Here is a 19,871-nt window from a genome sequence, read left to right as displayed (position 1 = left end):
TCCCTGCCACAGCCTCAGTTGAGGAGCTAAAACGCAGCAGGTAGGGTGGGCATCAAGACAGAAGACCCAGCGCTGCCATGGCCCTGCCCCACAGCTTAGGGAGGGCATGGGGCAGGTTCTGCCTCGGGCTGCGCACACCAAGCGCGGCCTCAGGGCGAGAGGAGCTGGGCTGGGACGCGGGGGAGTCCCGGGGAGCGGAGCCGTCCTCGCATCCAGCAGCTCCCAGCTCTCCCCGGGCGCAGCCGCTGCTCAGGGCCCTCAGCCCTCCCCTGCGGACCGTGCAACAGCGGCCGAGGAAACGCACGGCCCCTGCGAGCCGAGCACCGCGGCCCCGCTTTTTTTTGTCAGGACTCGGCTGGGGAGAGCCCGGCCCAGCTCCGCGCTGGGTGAGGGACGAAGGGAGAAGGCGCTTCCTGCGCCTCCCCGGAGCCCGAGGCCGCCGCAGGGCAGCACCACGGCCTGTCCCGAGGTTCCCGGCGCGCTGGGCCCCAGGGCAAGGCCCTGTTCCCAGGGCACCAGTGAGGGCACCAGACCATGCACCAGGCAGCTCCCAGCACATTCGGTTAAAAACGGGCACTTCCTGCCCTGCACAGACTCCAGGCACTGCCCCAAGTTTCTCCACTGCTGGGGTTAAGCCCCATAATTTCAACCAGTTTGGAAATATGCATCTAAAACCCACAGCTAACACCCTGGATTCTTTTGCAGATTGAAGGATAACACTGTCTGTGCTTTTGCTCCCTCTGAGCTATGAAGTAATACAGCAACAGCTGGGCTATTTATGTATTTTATTACAAATATGCATTTCATGACCAAGTCAGTTGTACGGCTTTGGCCAAAACAAAGCCATGTCAGGAGAAAGAAAACAAAGTTGTGCTGCAGCTGAGGAGTGGTCCCACAGTGGTCAAGGACCAGCCCCATCCCGGCCAGGGTCTGTTTAGCACAGAGACCATCTGGGTATTTGTGCAGCACTGCAAGAAAGCAGCTTTACAGCGTATGCTTAAAATAATAAAGCAGGAGAGGCTGTGAACAGGTCACTTACAGTGAGATGGGACAGCGTTTGTTTGGGATGAGACAGCACAGGAGTTAGCCAGGCTGACACAGCTTTCCCCAAACCTCCCTGAACTGAAGGGTTCTGAACAGAGGACACTGCAGACAGGAGACACTTCTTCCTTTCTTCTAAATGACCACAGACCAAAACCGGTGTCACTTGCACCACAAGAGGCAGGAAAACAAAAAGCGAGAGCATTTCCCAGCCCGGTATGGCCCAGCTGAGCTCAGCGCAGGGCAGCACACCCGGGGATGAACGAGGAGCACTGCAGGCACACAAACAGGGAACAGCATTGCTGTACCACATCGAGTGTGGGGGACACAGCTCTGCTATAGAGAAAAAGGCAGGGGAAGGCTCTGCTTCCCATAGCAAACCACAGCACCGTGAGCTGCTCAGTCCACAGCAAATCCCCACGGGAGCTGTTAAAGGCAGCGCTGAAAGTGGCTCACTTCCATTTCTGTACCTCCCCCTTGATGCAAGGAGTTGAAACTTCCCAGCCCAAGCAGCAGCACCAGCAAACTCTGGCAGCAAAAGGGCTCCATTCACCTCCTTTCATGCAATTTTGGGCTTTCCTGACAGTTTGTGAGTGAACCACATCCCAGCAGCGACCACTGCAGCCAGAGCTGACCACGATCCACACTGACTCCTCTACTCCAGGAAGATTTCCCTGGTTTAAAGCTCATTGCTGGCAATGAATGCACCAAGACCACCAGTGCCAAACGTTTTTAAATACTTCTGAGAAAAATAAAACAGAACAAAAAGTTCCCCCTCACACCCCCCCAAAAGAAACAAGACTGCATGAAGCTGAACAGAGCCATCCTCTGCAGTACAGCACAGCTCAGTAACCGAGCGAGCCCCCCAAATCTGGCATCATCCACATCATTTCACCAGTGGGGAGTAAAGAGCGTGGAGGGAGCGGAAAGGCTGGAGCAACCTCACCTGCCAGCATCCAAGACAGAAACTGGTGCCAGTGTCACTATGTATGAGGTGCGCAACTGGATCCTCCCCAACACAGCAAATCCCATACTCAAATTTGCTTTTAAATCTCCAAGATGGTGCTAATTGAAGAAAAGTCTGGAGGTACAGGCACTGTAATGAGGTTTCCTCCAGAAATAAACAGAATCCACACAGAAAACAAAGGACAGGAGAGTTGAGGAATTAAAGGTGACAGGATTTCGTAACAAAAATTATAAAAGCATAGCTTAAGAAGCCCAAAGCTGACAGGGTTCAAGCTATTGCTGTAAGAACGCCTGGGAAGTCTAATGAAGGCTCTTCTCATCAGCGAGGACACATCTGGAGAGAGAGAAAAGGAGCAGGAATTATTGACAGCGAAGAGCAAGGGCTGGAAACGCACAGCACACAGTCTCACATCACCCCAAACGCACCACATGGGACCCAACACCTCTCCTCCAGGTGAGAGATGGCCAATGGCTTCACAGGGGCACTGCGGCAACTTGAGGACCAGTGCACGACACCCCCGTGCACGCTCATTCTAGAAGTTGATCTTTAAATAAATGGTAGGGAGTGAGCGCTGTTAAGCTCTGAATTAACTTCATGCCCTTCCCAGCACCAGCACCAAAGAAAAATCTCCATCATGTTGCGGCCATTGAGTGGAGCTGAGGAGCGTGCCAGTGGGACAGGGGATGTGCCACAGGGGCCAGTGGCGCCTTCCCTGCAATTCCTTCCTTTTGAGGACAGCCCCAAGCCCTCAGGTGTCACCAGAGCACCCAGACTGTCACACCTGGGAGCACAGGGGCTGCTGTCAGCAAACCAAAGGTTCTGGGGATCTTCAGGAAGATAAAAACCTACAGAGAGGGGTCTTCAGCTTTCGGTTTGGTGCTGCACCAGATCTGATCAACCCAACCCCAGTGATCCCAGCCCCATCACCAGAGATGGGAAACACTTCAGTCCTAGGCTTGGGCTAACCCCCATTTTCTGTTACATGAAGGAAAGGGCTGGACATCCTTGGTCTCCTGGCATTCGACAAGAAACCCCTGCTCTCACTCGACACACACGTACACAAATGCTGTGTAACTTCTCCAAAAACACAACACAAAACCAGCCAGAGCAGTGGGAAAAAGCTTTATGTCCACAGTCACCTACCACACAACAGAACTCATTTCAAAGTTAAGTCTGCTGGTTTTTTGAGGGTGAAGTTCAAATTGTAGGGCTCAGTGCTCCACTCCACCCTCAACCAGATAATATACATCCAATTTCCGCATTTACGTAATGGCAGCAGCTGTTACATTTCAGGCTATTTCAAAAATGTCCTTTGGCAAAGGTGAGGTTGCTCCCAAAACCACTCAACTTCATAAATCCAGTACCCCCTTGCTCAGCCTTACCTCCATTTTCAGCATTGCATGCTATACTCATGTTTCTTTATTTGAATTTAATCTCAAGCTCCCTCATGTAATTTTATACTTTATTATGTGTCAATTTGCTAAGGAAACACCCACCCACATCAGTAACACAGACATGAGGTGTTACGCATCCCTCAGCACAGCTGGAACACGTGTGTGAGCACCAGCGCTTTTCATGGTGTGCCACTTTCTACCACTGGATGTGGAACACTGGGATGCCAGGAGGAAAGACTGGGTAAGGAATTGTTTCCATAAGGAAAGAGGCTGAGACCATTAAAAGTTACCAGGAATCAGTCATGATTTACTGATGGAAACTTCATCTCTGTTATCTCCAAGTCAGGCGAGCTGCTGCCACTTCTGTCACTGTAGGTGTCCCTGTGGAATAAAGAAAGATTTTGTTTTACAGAGCTTTATAGACCTTTATAGACCTTTTTACAGTGCTTTATAGAGCCTGATTTGCATCGGGAATTAGTGGGGTTTGGTAGTAAGTACTGCTAGCTGGGGCTGAAAAGCAGAACACCCAAAATTCCTAGTGCAGCTGTCCCTTTGGAAATAGGGCTGAGTCATCATAAATTTTATGGTTTGTGAATTAAAATGGTTATACATGTAATAGACATTTTATACAGCAAAGTTATTCAGAATGAAATCCATTAAATAGGGAATAGGAGACTGGTTAACCACTCTAAACCATTCTATTTCAGCTTCCCAGGAACAGCTGAGCACCTTTAGTCCATTAAACAGCTTTTCCAGAACCACAGAGTAATTCCAGTTGGAGGAGACCTCTGGACAGCTCCACAGCAGAGACTGCTGTCGGACCAGACACGGCTGTACCCACTCACATTCTGAAATTCTCCAAGTACGGAGCCTTTCTGGGCAACCTGCACCAATGCGTGACAGATCTAATGGTGAAACATCTCCTTATATCCAGTCAGAACCTCTCTTGTTTCCATTTATGTCCACTGTGTCTCATTCTCCCACCACACACTTCTGTAAAGATCCTGGTTTTATCTTCTTGGCAGTGTTTTTGCAGGTTGCTCGTAGGTCACCCATGAAGTCTTCCCTTCTCCAGGCTGAACAAGCCCAGCTCCTTCAGCCTCTACTCACTATGCAAGGACTCCAACCTCCTGCCCTTCTCAGTAGCCCCTCACTAAACTCTCTCCAATTGATGGATGTTTTACTCGTACTGGGTGAACCCAAACCAGAGTATTCTAAAACTGATCTAACAAATACCAAGCAAAGGCACATAATCGCTTCTCTCCAGCTGCTGGCCACACTCTCACTCACACAGCCCAGGATGCTGCTGGTTCACTTTGCTGTTCACTGAGGCCTCGCCAGTGGAGCTCAGCGCCGCCCAGACCCCATCCAGGGATTCCTGGGTGCAGGACTCTGCATTTGTCCTTGCTAAGCCTCCTCAGGTTCCCGTTGTCCCACTGCACCAGGTCCCTCCGAACAGTGGTCACACTCTTAGGTGCAGTCTGTTCCCCCTGCTTTGGTGTCACACCACAAACCCCCTAAGATGAGACTTACCTGAAAACATGAGTTACAAGAGCACAGGAGTAAAGGGGAGCACAGGCTGGGCTATAACTGCCACCTTTTTTAGATTATACACTGACCATAAAACAATTTGTGACCATAATCACAGAAGACTCCAACAGCAGCTGACACAAACTTCGGATGCTGCAGTAGAGAGGAAACTTCAGCTCCTCTGCTGTGGGAAGCCATTCCAAACTCAAGTGTGCAAAAGCAGGAAATTAAAATACCCCTTAACCCTTGGAAACATTGAAATGAGGCATCTTTACACAGAAATGCTCTTTGGAGCAGATCAGTCAGAGCACAACTGACAGCCGTTCTCCAGACATCGACACAGGAATTCCTGTGCAGCTGCATTGCAGCTTGACCCACGAAGGCCAATACTTTCCTTTTTGCACTGCTTCAGATTAATACATTCAGTGCACTGCTCTTCCGCATTTAGTTTGGGGTTATTTTTCTTTAGTGCATGTTAGCACTCCAGCTACACAAGCAAATCCTGTGTTCTCCTCTATAAGGAATAAAATGGGTCACTGTCAAAGTGATATGTATTCATTGCATACTGCCACAACTGCTGAGCAGAACTGCAGGGCATTAGGGAGCAGCAGAACTGCAGGGCATTAGGGAGCAGCAGAACTGCAGGGCATTAGGGAGCAGCAGAACTGCAGGGCATTAGGGAGCAGCAGAACTGCAGGGCATTAGGGAGCAGCAGAACTGCAGGGCATTAGGGAGCAGCAGAACTGCAGGGCATTAGGGAGCAGCAGAACTGCAGGGCATTAGGGAGCAGCAGAACTGCAGGGCATTAGGGAGCAGCAGAACTGCAGGGCATTAGGGAGCAGCAGAACTGCAGGGCATTAGGGAGCAGCAGAACGAAGTAAATGTACCATTAAGTCCACCCAAAACATTAGTTGCTTTGCAAACTGAGATAAAAGAAAGTTTAAATCAGCAAGGAAAAAAAAAAACCCAGAAAAAACCCCCACAACCACCAGGGTCCATTCTTTAAACCAGCAACAGGAACAAGGTTTTAAGAACCAACCTGTACCTAGGACTTGCACAAGGAACCTAGGAAAACCCCATAAGGTCCCAAATCACCTAAAAGAGCTGGCCCAGCTGCAATTTCCCAAACACCACTGTGACACCACCAGAGTGCAGTTACTCTCCCTAACCTCCCTGTGGGATGGTTCTGTGCCACAACAAAATCTTCAAATTTCAAAGAGTGGAAGAGGAGGTGCTGCAAACACCCCCTCCTTGCTCCCCACAGGAACTCTGTGCCAAGAGGCTTCTTCAGTTTATCCTGTGAGCAGCAGCAGTGCCATATGAAAGGCCTGACTGGCATCTTCCTTCAACCTACCTGGGTGAGAGCCTGCAGCCCTTCTGTAGATAATGTGTGAGCCGACCTGCAGACGCCAGGAGGAGGCCAAAGTATGGCGGAGATGGCTTGATTGGTCTGGAGAGGAATTCAGGGTGGTACTGAACACCAACGAAGAAAGGATGCTCTAAGAGGAAGAAACAGAAAACATTAATGTACCTTAAGCCTGCGGCTGAACTGTGGAAGAAAGTGCTGATGACAAGGAAAAACTGCCACCTCTATCCTGCCTTTCGTCCTTAAATGGACAGGCATTTGGATTCTTTTTTGCAGTGTAATTTTATGGATGGAATCATTCTGAGAGTCTGGAGTGGTCCCACATAAAAACCTGTTCCGTTACCCTCCACACACTTTGCCTTGTGTTTTCCCCACCTACACCCACAGACCAACAGTTAAGCACTCACCTTCCAACTCAACCACTTCCATTCGCTCTCCCTCCTCATCCTGGCCTACAAACTTCAAACCTTGCTCTTCAAAGTACTTTTTCAATTCTGGATTGACCTAAAAGACCACAAGAAAAAAAAAAAAACAAAAACAAACCACATGATCTCTTTCATCTGGATTACACAGAGAAGCTCAATACCTACAATAGCATTTTTACCTCAAATCTGTGTCTATGTCTCTCTTCCAAGAAATCATGATCTCCGTACAGCTTTTTTTTAAAGGGAAGACACTTCTTAGAGCAAACACCAAACAGTTCACACGATGCCAGGTTTTAACAAGTTCATATGAACAGCATCCATCATCATCTGCCACTTCACTGTTGCTTATTTCACTACCAGAACAGAGCCTGCAAACACCTAGGACTCAGTACTTTAGCATTCCCAAGTCTCAATTCCCCATACCCACCACATATGCACAGCATTTCAGAAAGCACTTCCTGAAGAGGTCAGAAATGCCTTACTCATGATAGAATTCTTGGTTTGGAAGAGTGTCCTTCTTTTGCCAAGCCTCATGGTCCCACCCATCTGCCCAGGGTTATGTTCTGGCATGTCTATGACCTGCAAAAAGCATCCAGAGAGGGAGGTGAGAATGAGGGAGGAATAACAGTCCCACATAGACTCCAAAAATGTTTAAAAAACCCCAACATCCATACAGAAAACCAGCAAGCCACCCCAAGGAACACTGATTTGGCAAGGCAGACGAGTTAGCTTGAGTTATTACAGTAAAGGCTGTACAGAACATTGGGAAGGTTTGGGGGTATTTAGGAAGCTTTACATAGGAAATGGTCTCAGTCAAAGCCTACACAGATCCCACACACTAATTCTGTGCTATTTACTGAACTATAATAAACAGAAATAAGCGAATTGACAGACACAAAACCCCCAAATCAGAATCACTTATACTTCAATAAATAACTTCATAAGCTTGTTTTGTTTGGGTTTTTTTTTGAAGTAGCATTATAAATTATAGCAGAAGCGAGTCATTACAGTGGAACCTGGATGAGGCACATCAAGCCTGTAGTCTAAGAAATGCAGGTTCAGAAATCTGTCCACAAATGTTCCATGGTATTCACGCCTGTGTGTTAATTTCCAAGACCATAATTAGGCAGTTATGCAGTGGAATGTGGATTATCACCAAAACTTTAACATTGACTTTGTTTGCTTTTAAACTGCCCTGTAAGAACCTTATACATCTTAAGATAACATTTTATGAAAAAGTGCAATTAATTTTTTTTAAAAAGTGTTTCACCTATAATAAGAACTGCAACCTATGAAGCAGCAACTGCCGTACAGTTAAATAGGCAAAGACATTTTCTTTTCAGGTTAGCAAGTGATGGAAGACAAACTTAACAGCCACAAAACACAATCACCCAAGCTCTAACTGTACCAAGAGGTATGTGCGGAGCAGTTGAGCACAGCAAGGACATTACAAACAAGCTGCCATGAACTCACCACTGGATGAGCAGTATCAGGGTCAAATTCTGTGGAGTTGGCACCTACAATGTAATGTTCATCAGTGAGAAAAATGAAGTCCCTCACATCGTGATACCCATGTACAGGACCTCCCCCAGGTACAGCCACATCTCATTCCTGTTCGTCTGTTAAGCAACAACTTTAACTGTGCTGAGCCTGCACATCGCTGCCAGCTCAGCCCCCAGCAGCAGGAACAGGGCTCAGTGAACCCTGTTTGACAGGAATTTCTGAGGCTGCCTGGAGGGTGCAATCTTGGGGCCAGCAGTCCAGTGCAGGCAGTGATGGAAGCAAGAGTCAGTCAGGAAATCACATGTTCAACAGCTCAGAATATTTTAAATAAAGCCAGGGAGGGCAGAGGGAGCAAAAGGACTCTGAGAAACACATTTCCCCCTATCTTCACTACTGGTGAGACTCATAATCAGGCCAAGAAACTAAATTTAGCACTCTGTTAAATTAGTATTGACAACAGGGACCTAGTCAATTCAAGCAGTGGAGACCAGACAGCAATTCAACTCAATGCAGTAGGGGCAGCTGCCTGGTCAGCTGAATTGCTTTTTGATCTTCATTCCCACTGGCTACAATGGGAATTTAGGATGTCCAGTGCACACAGGCACAACTCCACTGTGGTGTTTTTATTCAGGAGCTGAACCACATTCTGAGAAATAATAAGTTTCCTGTCCCTACAAGCATGCCTTATTCAATTGATTTTTATTTGGCTAGGATAAGGAAACTGTTCTTTTTCCTTTCAGTTAGCACACAAGAAAGGGAATTTTACAGGCCTAGGAAAAATAATTAAATTTATCTGCCAGTAAAAAATTATTTTTAAAAAATACAGGTAAGAAATCAAGGAAATAACCAAAGCCCAGGAAGGGTTTTGGACAATTACCTTGCCAACCAAGAACACTGCGTGCAAACTCCACGACTGCTAACTGCATTCCCAGACAAACTCCTGCAGAAGGCAAAGCAAAGCACAGATCAAGTCAGGACAAGGACCTGACCCGTATTGCACAGCACACACCTTCACAGAGCAGTCCTGAGTCAGAGGAAAACCTGGATGAGACAGACCTTGGACTTGGATTTCGGGGTCTGCACCAAGCATTTCTGACAAGTTTTATGCTACCCCTCCCTTCCCTGTCCACTCTGCTCACACATTTCCAGCCTCTCATTATGTCAAATTCATTTAAATGCAGTCACATCACGGCAAGATCACCACAGCCTCCTCTGAAACTTCCTCTGAGACTCCTGCCCCTTCATTACAGAGGCTCCTTGTCACCACACCCCAGCCAACTCCAACCACTACAGAGCAAACTCCAGATGAGGACTGCATTACCCAGTTATGCTCAGCACAGATCACTGCCTTTGTATCTACAATGTACATCAGTAAAGCTCTTTCTGTAGACCAGTTAGGCTGTTATTTAACATCCTCCTCTTTATGGATGAAACATGCTTCTCACCTAAGAAGGGTTTTTTCTGTTTTCTTGCCCAGGAAACAGCTTGAATTTTGCCTTCTGTCCCTCGAACACCAAATCCACCAGGAACCAGAACTCCGCTGCATGAGGATGAAAAGATTCTATTCACATGGGCCCACCAGCCCAGCTCCCTCCAACCTCATGTACCACCCCTCTCCTAGAAAATTTTGGGCTTGTAAGACCTCACCCCTGAAAAGGGCTTTAAGGTGCCTTACACGGCAAGGCTGTCTGCAGCACAGTTTCTGTATCACTTCACATGAGCCGTAACATAAAATGTCACAGAATTTTAGGGAAACATTTTATAAATGCACATTTCACCTTCCCAAGAAATCCCAAGCACAATGCACATTACAGTACTCAAATGGTTCATGTTACCTGACCCACGTGCTCTGCATCACACACATCACACAGCCAGGCCCATGCTGAAGACACCCCAGCCCTGGCTGCAGAGCCAAGATGTCCCAGCCACAAGCACAAGGACACCAAATTCTGAGGGTCTTCATTCTCCTGGTCCCACCCAAAGCCTGCTTCCCCAAAGCTAACCAGGCCCACTTTTCTTGTCTTCTGGGCTAACACGTGACACTCCTCTGCATCCTAACACTTTTACCCTTCTCACTCTTTCTAAAGAACTTCATACCATGTTTACCCCTTTCATCCTCTCTTTGGCCTTTGCCAGTACCTATCCTTTCCCCTTATTTCCTCTCGCCCATTTCCTCACTAAGCGTGTGCACATCCTCCTCTGCACCATCATCTCCTCTGCCTTTCACAGGCTCTCTCACTTATTTAACAATTCTCCATTTCACTACTTCTACTAAATTTCACTGAGCAGTATCTGGGGCAGTGTCAGAGAGGGCTGGTACAGTGTCTAAGAGACAAGACTCCAGTGAGGCTCCTAATTCCAAAACTATCAACAACAGGAGCTTTATCAGAAATGCTCCAAAGAAACTGCCAGAGTACAAGAGCCTTACTGAGCACCACACAGCTTCTGCCATGCTTCATGGTATCGGACAGGTTCTTCCTGCAGAGTTTCTGGCTCCAAGTCAGCAGAGTCAATATACTGGGAAGAAATCCAAAAAAAGACTGATGAGATACTGCCACAGGAGTGTACAGGGTCTCCTTAATTCTCATTAAATCAAGATATCATCATTCCTCCTGGAGAGCTCTGCATTTGTTTCCTACTGGATGCTTGCTAATGTTTTGTCTGGGCTGTTTTCCCATCTGCTCATCAACAAAACTGCTTTCCCCCACCCTACCACTGATGCACAAACAGAAACCATAGTTTTACTATCTTCCTCTCTCTGCAGCTCTGCTGGTATATACAAGAGAGTCCATGAGTCCCAGACTCATTAAATGTGAAGCCTTAATGGAGCACAGCAAGACAGGAACACACAGCGATGCAGACAGAAACAACCTCACAGTGAGAAAAAACTGAATCCCTATCTCATCAAATATACCTCATTTAATCTGCAAGAGGGTCTGAAGAACAAAGAGGGTATGGTGAAACACAGGCTGTTGTATTCTCCACTATCTCCAAACTTACGAAAGTCCTGGCAGTCTGCTAACTCTTTCGAAGAGCCAACTTTGCCTTTTTTTTTTTTTCTTTCTCCTCTCCAAGTTTTGAATATTGCTAAACAGTTCTTTAACTCAACATAAGATTTCCATGCACAAGGCTTGCAGAACCCATTCTCCTGAATAACACAAATAAAGCTGTGTCAGGAACTACCCATGGATGCACATGCAGGTTCTTCTTTTCTCCTGTACTGATTTTGTAAATTGAAAGGTAACCCAAATGTAGAACAGCGCTGTTATAAATCAAGCACCTATTTCCATGACTCACTGGCATCATGAAACTTGGATAATTAGAAAGTATGTTTAAAGTAAAATTTCTGATAAGTTACAAATTTTACCTCTTTAGAGCATCTAAATACAACCAAGACCCTTAAAAGCACCTGTGCAGCCAAACCAGCATTAAAACCTTAATAACAGGTTTGTGAAAAACTTCAGCACTGTAGGTGGAAGCAGTCCACCTTATTTTGTTTAAGCATGCACATACACACACACCCTCTACCTTAATGTCAAGTTTGTGGTTGATCGCCAGTGCAGAATGCTCCAGTGCTTTAATGACAGATGCATAGGAATCTGAAAACTTGGTGTATTTGCCCACAAGCGCAATGGAACATTTTTCAAGAAGACGGTCATACCTAGACAAAATCAAAACACCAGGGTTATTTAATCATTAACAGGAAATGGGGGCAAGAATCACTTACATTTTATTCAGCTTTTCAAGTATCAAGTAGTTGGGCTCTCGAAAGTCTGTCCAACTAGAGATGACAACTTTGGAAGAGATGACCTTTTATAATATTTATGACTTTAAAACATCAAAGCAACATTAGAAGAAAAAACAAACAATGATAGAGTAAAAGTTGCAAAAAGTCACATATAAATTGAGTCACATCTTCTTAAGCTGAAAAGCCATTTTGAGTACATCCAAACTGTCTTTCCAGGAAGCTGCACTAGATTCAAAGTCTGCAGTAAACTATTGAGAGAGAGGATCAAAGCACAACTCTATGTTTATCCTGTACAGCATCTTCCCACGCTGCTCCCGACTGAGGCCCCTTCAGCAGCTCCACAAACAGAAATGACTTCTGGAGTCCTAAGGCTGTTCTGCCCACACCTGGCAGCACCGCATTTATGCGGCATCCTTGGGTACAGCTAAGAAATTGTTTAAAGTTTATTTCAGAATTGCCAAGTACCTTCAACCAAACTAGTTACTGAGAGCTTTCCCCATCTAAAGAAAGTGTTATTGACAGCAGTGGTCTGTGTCAGGGATATAAACAAAGGGAAACATCTAGATCTTGAAAATTAGTTTCTTATAGGGACAAACATACCTAAGGCTTCAGAAAGGGCCTGAATCCCAACTGAAAGATTCAATTCACCATTTCCCCATGAACATGGAGTCTATTCCCCACAAGGAAAAAAAACCAACACTGTGTCCTAGAAGTCTCAGACAGTACAGTTACAAAACTGTTGTTTCACTTGCTTGAAAGCATCGATGTACAAAAGGAACATTTTTATTGACACTCCTGATGACTCTTACGTATGTCTACAAAAGGATTTCATGGCTTTTTAATCTCACAGAGCATTTCTGTATAAAAAGGGAGGGCAGTGCTGTCCATCTTTTATTTCAAACTGGTTTTGACATAGACAGTGTATTACAACACAAGATAAGGAGCTCAATAACATTATCTTACAGGATTCTCATGTTGAAGGTTTTTTCGTTTTTTTCCTCCCAAACAATTAAACATCTAGGAAGAAAATTCATTTTTTAGTGGAAAAAAAAACTGAGCACAGAAAAACGCCTGAGGAACATGAAGTAACACTCATCATCTAATAACCAATGACCAAGAAGAGAAACTAATCTGGAGCCTTAACTCCAACACCCAGCAGTGCTGCTCACCTGTCTGCCATTTCCTTCCACTTCATGAGCATCCTGCGGGGCTGCCTCTCAATGGGAAGGTCAAGTCTGTGTCTGAAGTAGTCAACAACTCCCTGCTCCTCTAACAACAGAGGAACCCGGTAGATAGAAGAGACATCATGAACGCAAATGACCTGTTCATACAATATGAATGGCATTAAAAGAGAACTAAGTGCTTGTGCAATTATTTTTAGACAGATATTTAGAGAGCTTCTATCTCTGCAGACAACCATATGCCCTTCCAGGAAATAACATCTGCTGAGTAACAGAACACACGAATAGCTTAAAACTGGTTTCTACACATTTGAAAAGGTCATCCTTCAACATCTCCCAGGTATCACTGCTCACTGGAGCTCCTTGGGAGGGGCTCTAACACCATAATGCAGCAGTAAGAAAATCAGCTGCTATGCAAGTTATGTGAGCACAAAGCAAAGCTCAAGGCACAAAGAGACTTCTCCCATGGTCCAGCCTCCTTGGGAATCCCAACTGAAACTACAGCTACACTGCCCACGAGCACAGCTTCCCCCTTTCTCATCACTGCTCTTAACCAGGGCTCTCAGCTTGATTAAAGCCTGGAGAAATCTCTGATCTCAATACAGCAATAAATTTTACAGGGCATCCTTCATCAAACATAGGATTAAACAACTACGAGCAAAGAATTCTTAGGTCAGTGAGGAATATCTGCGTCAGCGGTTCCAGCTCACTGAAACAGGCTTCTGCAGAAAAGGAAAGATGGCTCTGGACAACTGTCACCTGTCCATCAAGAATGAGATCGCACTTTGAGCATCAAAAATATACTGCCATAACTATTTTTAAATCCTCATTTCAACACTTAATCAGTTAAAGCCCCCTAGGCTGCAAATTTTCCTCCTTCATAGTCAGTAGCATTTACTTCAGGTGCAAATGCAGCCAGATAAACTATTATGGAAAATTGCATTAAACTTCCTGGAAAGTGACTGACAAGAGCCAAGTTATTTGTAATTCCTGGCCAAAAAGAGGAAGATATTGTACTGCTGACACATTAATATTATTGCCAGCTAATTCAGAATTTAATACTTGAAATTGCAAGGCTCAGTTTTATCTCGTTGTATAGGAAATTAATAAAAACGACTTGACAAGAGTCTGGAATTGTGAAGTGATACTTGGTATTTCACAAGACGACAAAGTTTTACAAGCTCCAGCTGGACTGGAAAGTGTTAATATGTAGACTGCTGGATTTTTTTCCAAGGTCCACGTCAGACTATGCTATGCAGAGCAGTCTCAGTACAAAAAGAATTATGCTAACATGGAATTTTTGCGTATTACATAACATCCAAGTGAAGCAATGCTCCTCTCAAATACCATTTCAACTTTTCTGTGCAATGTCTCCTCGTGCAATCTTGGGCAGAAAAATAACATTGTTAAGAGAGCAGTGCACAAAATACATGTATCCTTTAAACCTAATTTTGGACAGCTACTCTTTGGGATCTAAATACTGAAAAATCTCATTCTTCTGTATTCACAGAAGGAATGTGCAAGAACAACTACAGTCAAAACCAGCTATTCAGAAAATACCTTGGATTCCATGGAATTCTCCAAGCCTACACTAACAACCTTATAAGAAAACCTGTGTGCTGGCATAAAAAAAGCCCTATTTTTGCAACAGTTACATGTGTAAGGAATGTAGGTAAGACAAAGCAGCAAATGAATTATGCAGATAACAAAAGACACAGCTAGAACACAAAACCACTACGCTCATAAAACTCCACTCAGCATTTGACAAACAGCTAGAATATTTATTGCAAGGAAGTGCAGACAGCAAACTGTACCTGTTCTGGTTCGACATGACAGAACATGGAAATCTTTTCTTTCACTGAGGTATCCAATGGGTTGGAGCACCTGCAAACAATCTAACAGAACAGCAACATCACGGTTGTGAACCAAAACAGAAACTAGACATTCATAAAAAAACCTCCAAAAAAAAAAAAAAAAGAAAAACTAGCTGTCTTTCTGCAGTCTCTGTGACTCAGGGAAAAAACAACTCTTTACTTTTACTTGTTTATTACCAAAACACAAGAACTCCCAACCTGAGCATTATTCAGACTAGGATGCTGTCGTAACATGCCAGTATTGCATTTCTGAATTCAAAGCCATGCAGCAAACCTTACCAGATCTGGTGAGAGACCAAGACCTCTGAGTTCACGAACGCTGTTTTGGGTGGGTTTAGTCTTCTGCTCCCCTGTAGAGCTTGGCTGGTCAGAGAAGAGCAGAAGTTAGTACATCAAATTATGACAGTATGTACCACTGATTGATCAGGCTATCTGGGACTCTCCATCTTCTTCATCTTTAGAACTGTCACCCAATTCTTTAACAATTCACATGAACTTTAAATACCCCTGTACACTATCATTTTTTAAAAAAAATCTCGAAGAACGAAAGCAACCAGCCGAAACAAGAGATCAAGTCTGCACAGTAAGCAGGTATGTATTATAGTGAGGGAAGGAGAGAGCAGAGTCCACTGCTCCCTCCAAATACCTAATAATTTACATTTCTAATTTCTTCTCTGTAAATCCCCTGGCCTGGACAGAAGGGAAAATAAAGATTGAGAGAAGGAGAGATAGAGATAGAGAGAGAGAGAGAGAGAGAGAGAGAGAGAAGATGCAAACAAAGTTTGATCTGTACTCCAGTAACTACCAAGTTGCTCTGTCAAATCCAGATTTAAGACAAGGAACTCCCATGCTCTCAGCACCTTTAACATAACCATGGAAGATTTTTTTCAGCACTGCTTAGTGCAGTAGAGATTCTTTCACTTGGTTAAGACTGCAAATTGTCTCTAAAGCCAGAGCAGGTAACACAGATGAGGTTTTATCAGGCATTATATGGCATTAAACACCTTCATACACTTTTGTTATTAAATGGAGTTCACCCCATCTACTTGGCACATCGGGATATGTTGTTTTTCGTTGTTATTCCTAATTAACTGATTCTTATCACAGCACTGCTTTATAATTCCTGCTCTTAGCTTAATCTCTGAACCAAGGGCAACTGCCACTCAGATTGTTATGGCTTACATAGCAGTCAGATGTGAGTCTATTAAATTACTGTTAAAGATCAAAACGCACAAAAATACTGTCTAGGAAAAACACAAAACAGATTATGTTTCAAACATAGTATTATGTTTTAAAATTACAAAAGTAACCCAACCTATTTCACAAACTACAGCCAATGGAAGTGGTGAGGGTGAAGGACACATAGCAACAGAAATATTAAAGAACTACAGGAAGGGCTTGGAATATGATCTTATTAATAACTCCAAATGACTGTGAAGTCTGGCTATATCACTGATTTTTTTTATCAGCTATGCAGAAATGAAAGGCTACGCAAATGAAGGGAAACTGAAATTTTTCAGCCCTAGAAAGCAACTTCACCTGCACAAACGAGGAGTCAATTCTATAGAGAAAAGTGACAGTTAAAGATGCAAAACTGCATTCACTGAAACTCCCAATTATTTATTACACATTGACACACTTCAAAGAGTTTGCTTGCTTCTTGCAAACCTTTTTAAATACATAACCATATATCCTCTGCATTTCTTCCAGAAGTTTCTATATATAGAAATACAAATATAACAGTGTTCATAGATAGAGCATTTCAGAAACAATCAGAAAGCAAGTTTTGGATTGGAGAAGTCCCCAAACACCAAAACATTTTGGGTCCTTACCTGGGGAACTAGACTGACGTGGATGTTACAAAAATTCTCTCTTTTGGCTTTGAACTGGAACTGGCGGAAAGCTTCAATGAAAGGCATGCTTTCAATATCACCTACCGTCCCACCAAGCTAAAAGAGACAAAGACATTTGCAATTATAGTACCAAAACATCACTCACTGAACTTGCACACTAAGGCGTACAAAAAAATCACACATAAAAGGACACCAAAGCATCTCTCCTGAATCTCCCTCCGATTCCCTAAAGAGGCATCAACATCAATATCAAAAGCACCAGGATTTGCCAGCTGTATATGTCACTTCCACAGCTTCCAATCTACCCCAACTATTATTCCACCTTCATGATTTCCTCAAATATCAAAGAGCCATGAGAAAAACAGCTTCTCATACAGGCAGCACCTCTGCAAGGACATTAGCTTTACCTCTATTCTCTTTCCAGGGAAAAGATTTAGATGTTAATATTATCATTTATGAACATTAGGTGGCACTGAGAAGCAACATTTCTGTTCAGTTTTAGTAACTATGTAGAGTGGTTCTGGACACAGGCAGGAACAGAGACTTTGGAGCAGCAACAGCCCTCGTGCATGGTCAGTCAGAAAGTGCCTTCCGTGCACTGCAAGATCCAGGGCTGTGAATCCTGGACCAGAAACTGGCACTCGAGCTGCTGGGAGAGCCCTAAGTCACCGTGACCTGGCCACTCTGACAAGCTCCTCTTTCCTCAGTAGCACACCCTGCCAGGCAACTCAGCGGTCTTGGAGCCTTCGCCCTGGCAGCAGGGCACTCCACACAATCCACAGGAAACTGCACAGGGTTTAGCACCACTAACATGTGCCATTCCCCGTTTTAGGTCTGTGCTTGAGCTACATACTGCAAGGCTCCCTTTAGCACTAAGGAGGAAAGACAACTATTTCCAGAGGGTGGTTTTCCTACCCTCCCTCTACCCACCAAGGAAGCAGAGGGCACCGCTTGATTAACTCACACTTTGGCATATAAAGTTACAGGAGCTAAAATGCATTCTATAGACTCATTCACATTACACCAGAGAGCAAAGCATCTCAAAAATACAACTGTCCAAAGCCTAAGTCTTTTACAAGTACAGATTCAGACACAGAGCATTCAAAAGATTAGACCAAATAAGTAAAGCTAACAAGGGATTTTTAACCAACAACGTGCAAAGTTGAACACTACTGTAAAGAAGTTTTATTACAAAGAACATGCATATGTTTACTCCGTACAAGATACAAAACTGTATTTTGTTTAAGAGCTACAAACCTCAATTACACAAACTTGGGGTTCAATGCCATCTTCATCTACAGGAATTAGTGCTTGCCTCATCACCCATTCCTGTATTGCATCTGTGATGTGGGGAACAACTGAAAAAGAAACCCAGGCAAGGGTTAAACCCACACACATTTCTCCTCCAAGTCATCACAGAGCAAATTACTGACAATAACTAGCCAGAGCTTCCCAGACTTGAGCACTGACTTGTGTCTTTAAAGAAGCATGCATTTTTTTATGCATTCTTGGCTGTGATTTTTAAGAGAAGTGCCTTGGCAGGAAATGTAATCCTGCCTCAATTTAAACACATGTAAGCAATGTTTCCTTTAAGCTGGAATATTAAAGTACAAACAGTTCTTTGCTCTAAGCAGAGTTACTCTGTTTTAAAATGTCTGTAAAAGTCGTTATCCAAACCAGCTGTGGAGGATGCTCAAAAAGGGAAGCAACTGTTCCGATCCTCAAAAGATTCTTTGGGTTTTTAATGACATGACGAGAAGCAACGACCATTTTGACCAGCTAACAAATAATCCACAGGTGTGTTAGTCTGAAGTCTGTTCATATTTAGTATTGGCTACATTAGTCAGTTGGGCTCAAGTCCAGCACACAGTCCAAACAATAGGCAGTACACTGCTGAGCACTGGAAAGTTTTGAGAGGTTACAAGTAACCTGATTCAGAATGGCACGCACCAGTACACCCGCACTGGTGCGCCTTCCGACTTCCTCTTTAAAAAACAAAAAACAAAACAAAAAAACCCCAAACCCCACCACAAAACAAGCAAAAAAAGCCAAACCAAACCAAAAAACCATCAGAAGGACAGCATATAACAAATACCTCAAGTTAGGATGAAATACAAAAGCATCCAAGCAGGACATAAAAGAGAACATCTTTCTAAGCATCAGAAATAAAGCTTCACATCACCTTGGACAGTTTTGCCCAGGTAGTCACCCTTCCTCTCCTTGTTGATGACATACTGGTAGATCTTCCCAGTAGTCAGGTTGTTGTCTTTGGTCAGTCGGATATCAAGGAAGCGCTCGTAGTTACCAAGGTCCAGGTCCACCTCCCCTCCATCGTCCAGCACAAACACCTCCCCTGCAGCACACAGAAAAAGGCCCAAGCACACACGTCAAGGGGGAAACAGTCCACATCAGCAACCGGTTGGTTCTGCCTGTGACAGCTGGAAGAATTCACTATAAGGAAACACCTTTGATTGCTACAGCGAGTTTAGGAGTAGCTAATAAAACTAAGTGCCTTACAAAACAAAGGGGACTACTACACCAAGGACTGAATCCCTTAACCAGGCAGCAATGATTAAAGACCAGAGAGCACATCTCTGCTGTCTGCTGGTGGCACAATGAGCCACACCAGTCAGCCCGGGGCTGTCGAAAGGCTCAGCCTGCAGGTCCTACACACAGGACCAGGCATTAACTCTTCCACCATGCGAAGGAGTTGGCTTCTTCCAGGCAAAGCCAGTCCTGGGAACCCACCTGGAAGACCCCGGCATCCAGCTCAGGGCCAGCTGCCTGCAGACAGCCTGACTCACCGTGCTCATACGGGGAGAAGGTGCCAGCGTCAATGTTGATGTAGGGGTCGATCTTGATGGAGGTGACATGGAGCCCGCAGGACTTGAGGATGGTGCCGATGCTGCTGGCAATGATCCCCTTGCCGATGCCCGAGATCACCCCGCCCGTGACCAGGATGTACTTCATCTGTTTGGCTGCCTGACAG

General features: G+C 44.7%; 1 protein-coding gene across 1 annotated transcript; it reads right to left on the bottom strand.

Moving 5' to 3' along the window:
- Positions 1-3,698: 3,698 nt before the first annotated feature.
- Positions 3,699-19,852, bottom strand: CTPS1 (CTP synthase 1). Its single transcript, XM_010189139.1, has 17 exons — positions 19,687-19,852; positions 19,065-19,235; positions 18,140-18,240; positions 16,862-16,978; positions 15,309-15,392; positions 14,970-15,050; positions 13,144-13,295; positions 11,755-11,887; positions 10,655-10,743; positions 9,672-9,766; positions 9,104-9,166; positions 8,197-8,240; positions 7,201-7,302; positions 6,903-6,953; positions 6,706-6,802; positions 6,287-6,431; positions 3,699-3,783 (listed from the first exon to the last, which is right to left on the bottom strand). The coding sequence occupies exons 1-17, from the start codon at positions 19,850-19,852 to the stop codon at positions 3,699-3,701; spliced, it is 1,776 nt and encodes a 591-aa protein (XP_010187441.1).
- Between the last annotated feature and the right edge of the window lie 19 nt (positions 19,853-19,871).

The sequence above is a fragment of the Mesitornis unicolor genome, unplaced genomic scaffold (genome assembly GCF_000695765.1).
Source record: "Mesitornis unicolor isolate BGI_N332 unplaced genomic scaffold, ASM69576v1 scaffold11697, whole genome shotgun sequence".
In the NCBI taxonomy this organism is placed as follows: domain Eukaryota; kingdom Metazoa; phylum Chordata; class Aves; order Mesitornithiformes; family Mesitornithidae; genus Mesitornis; species Mesitornis unicolor.
Note: the sequence above shows the minus strand (reverse complement) of the source record. Positions and strands in the feature narration are given on the sequence as shown.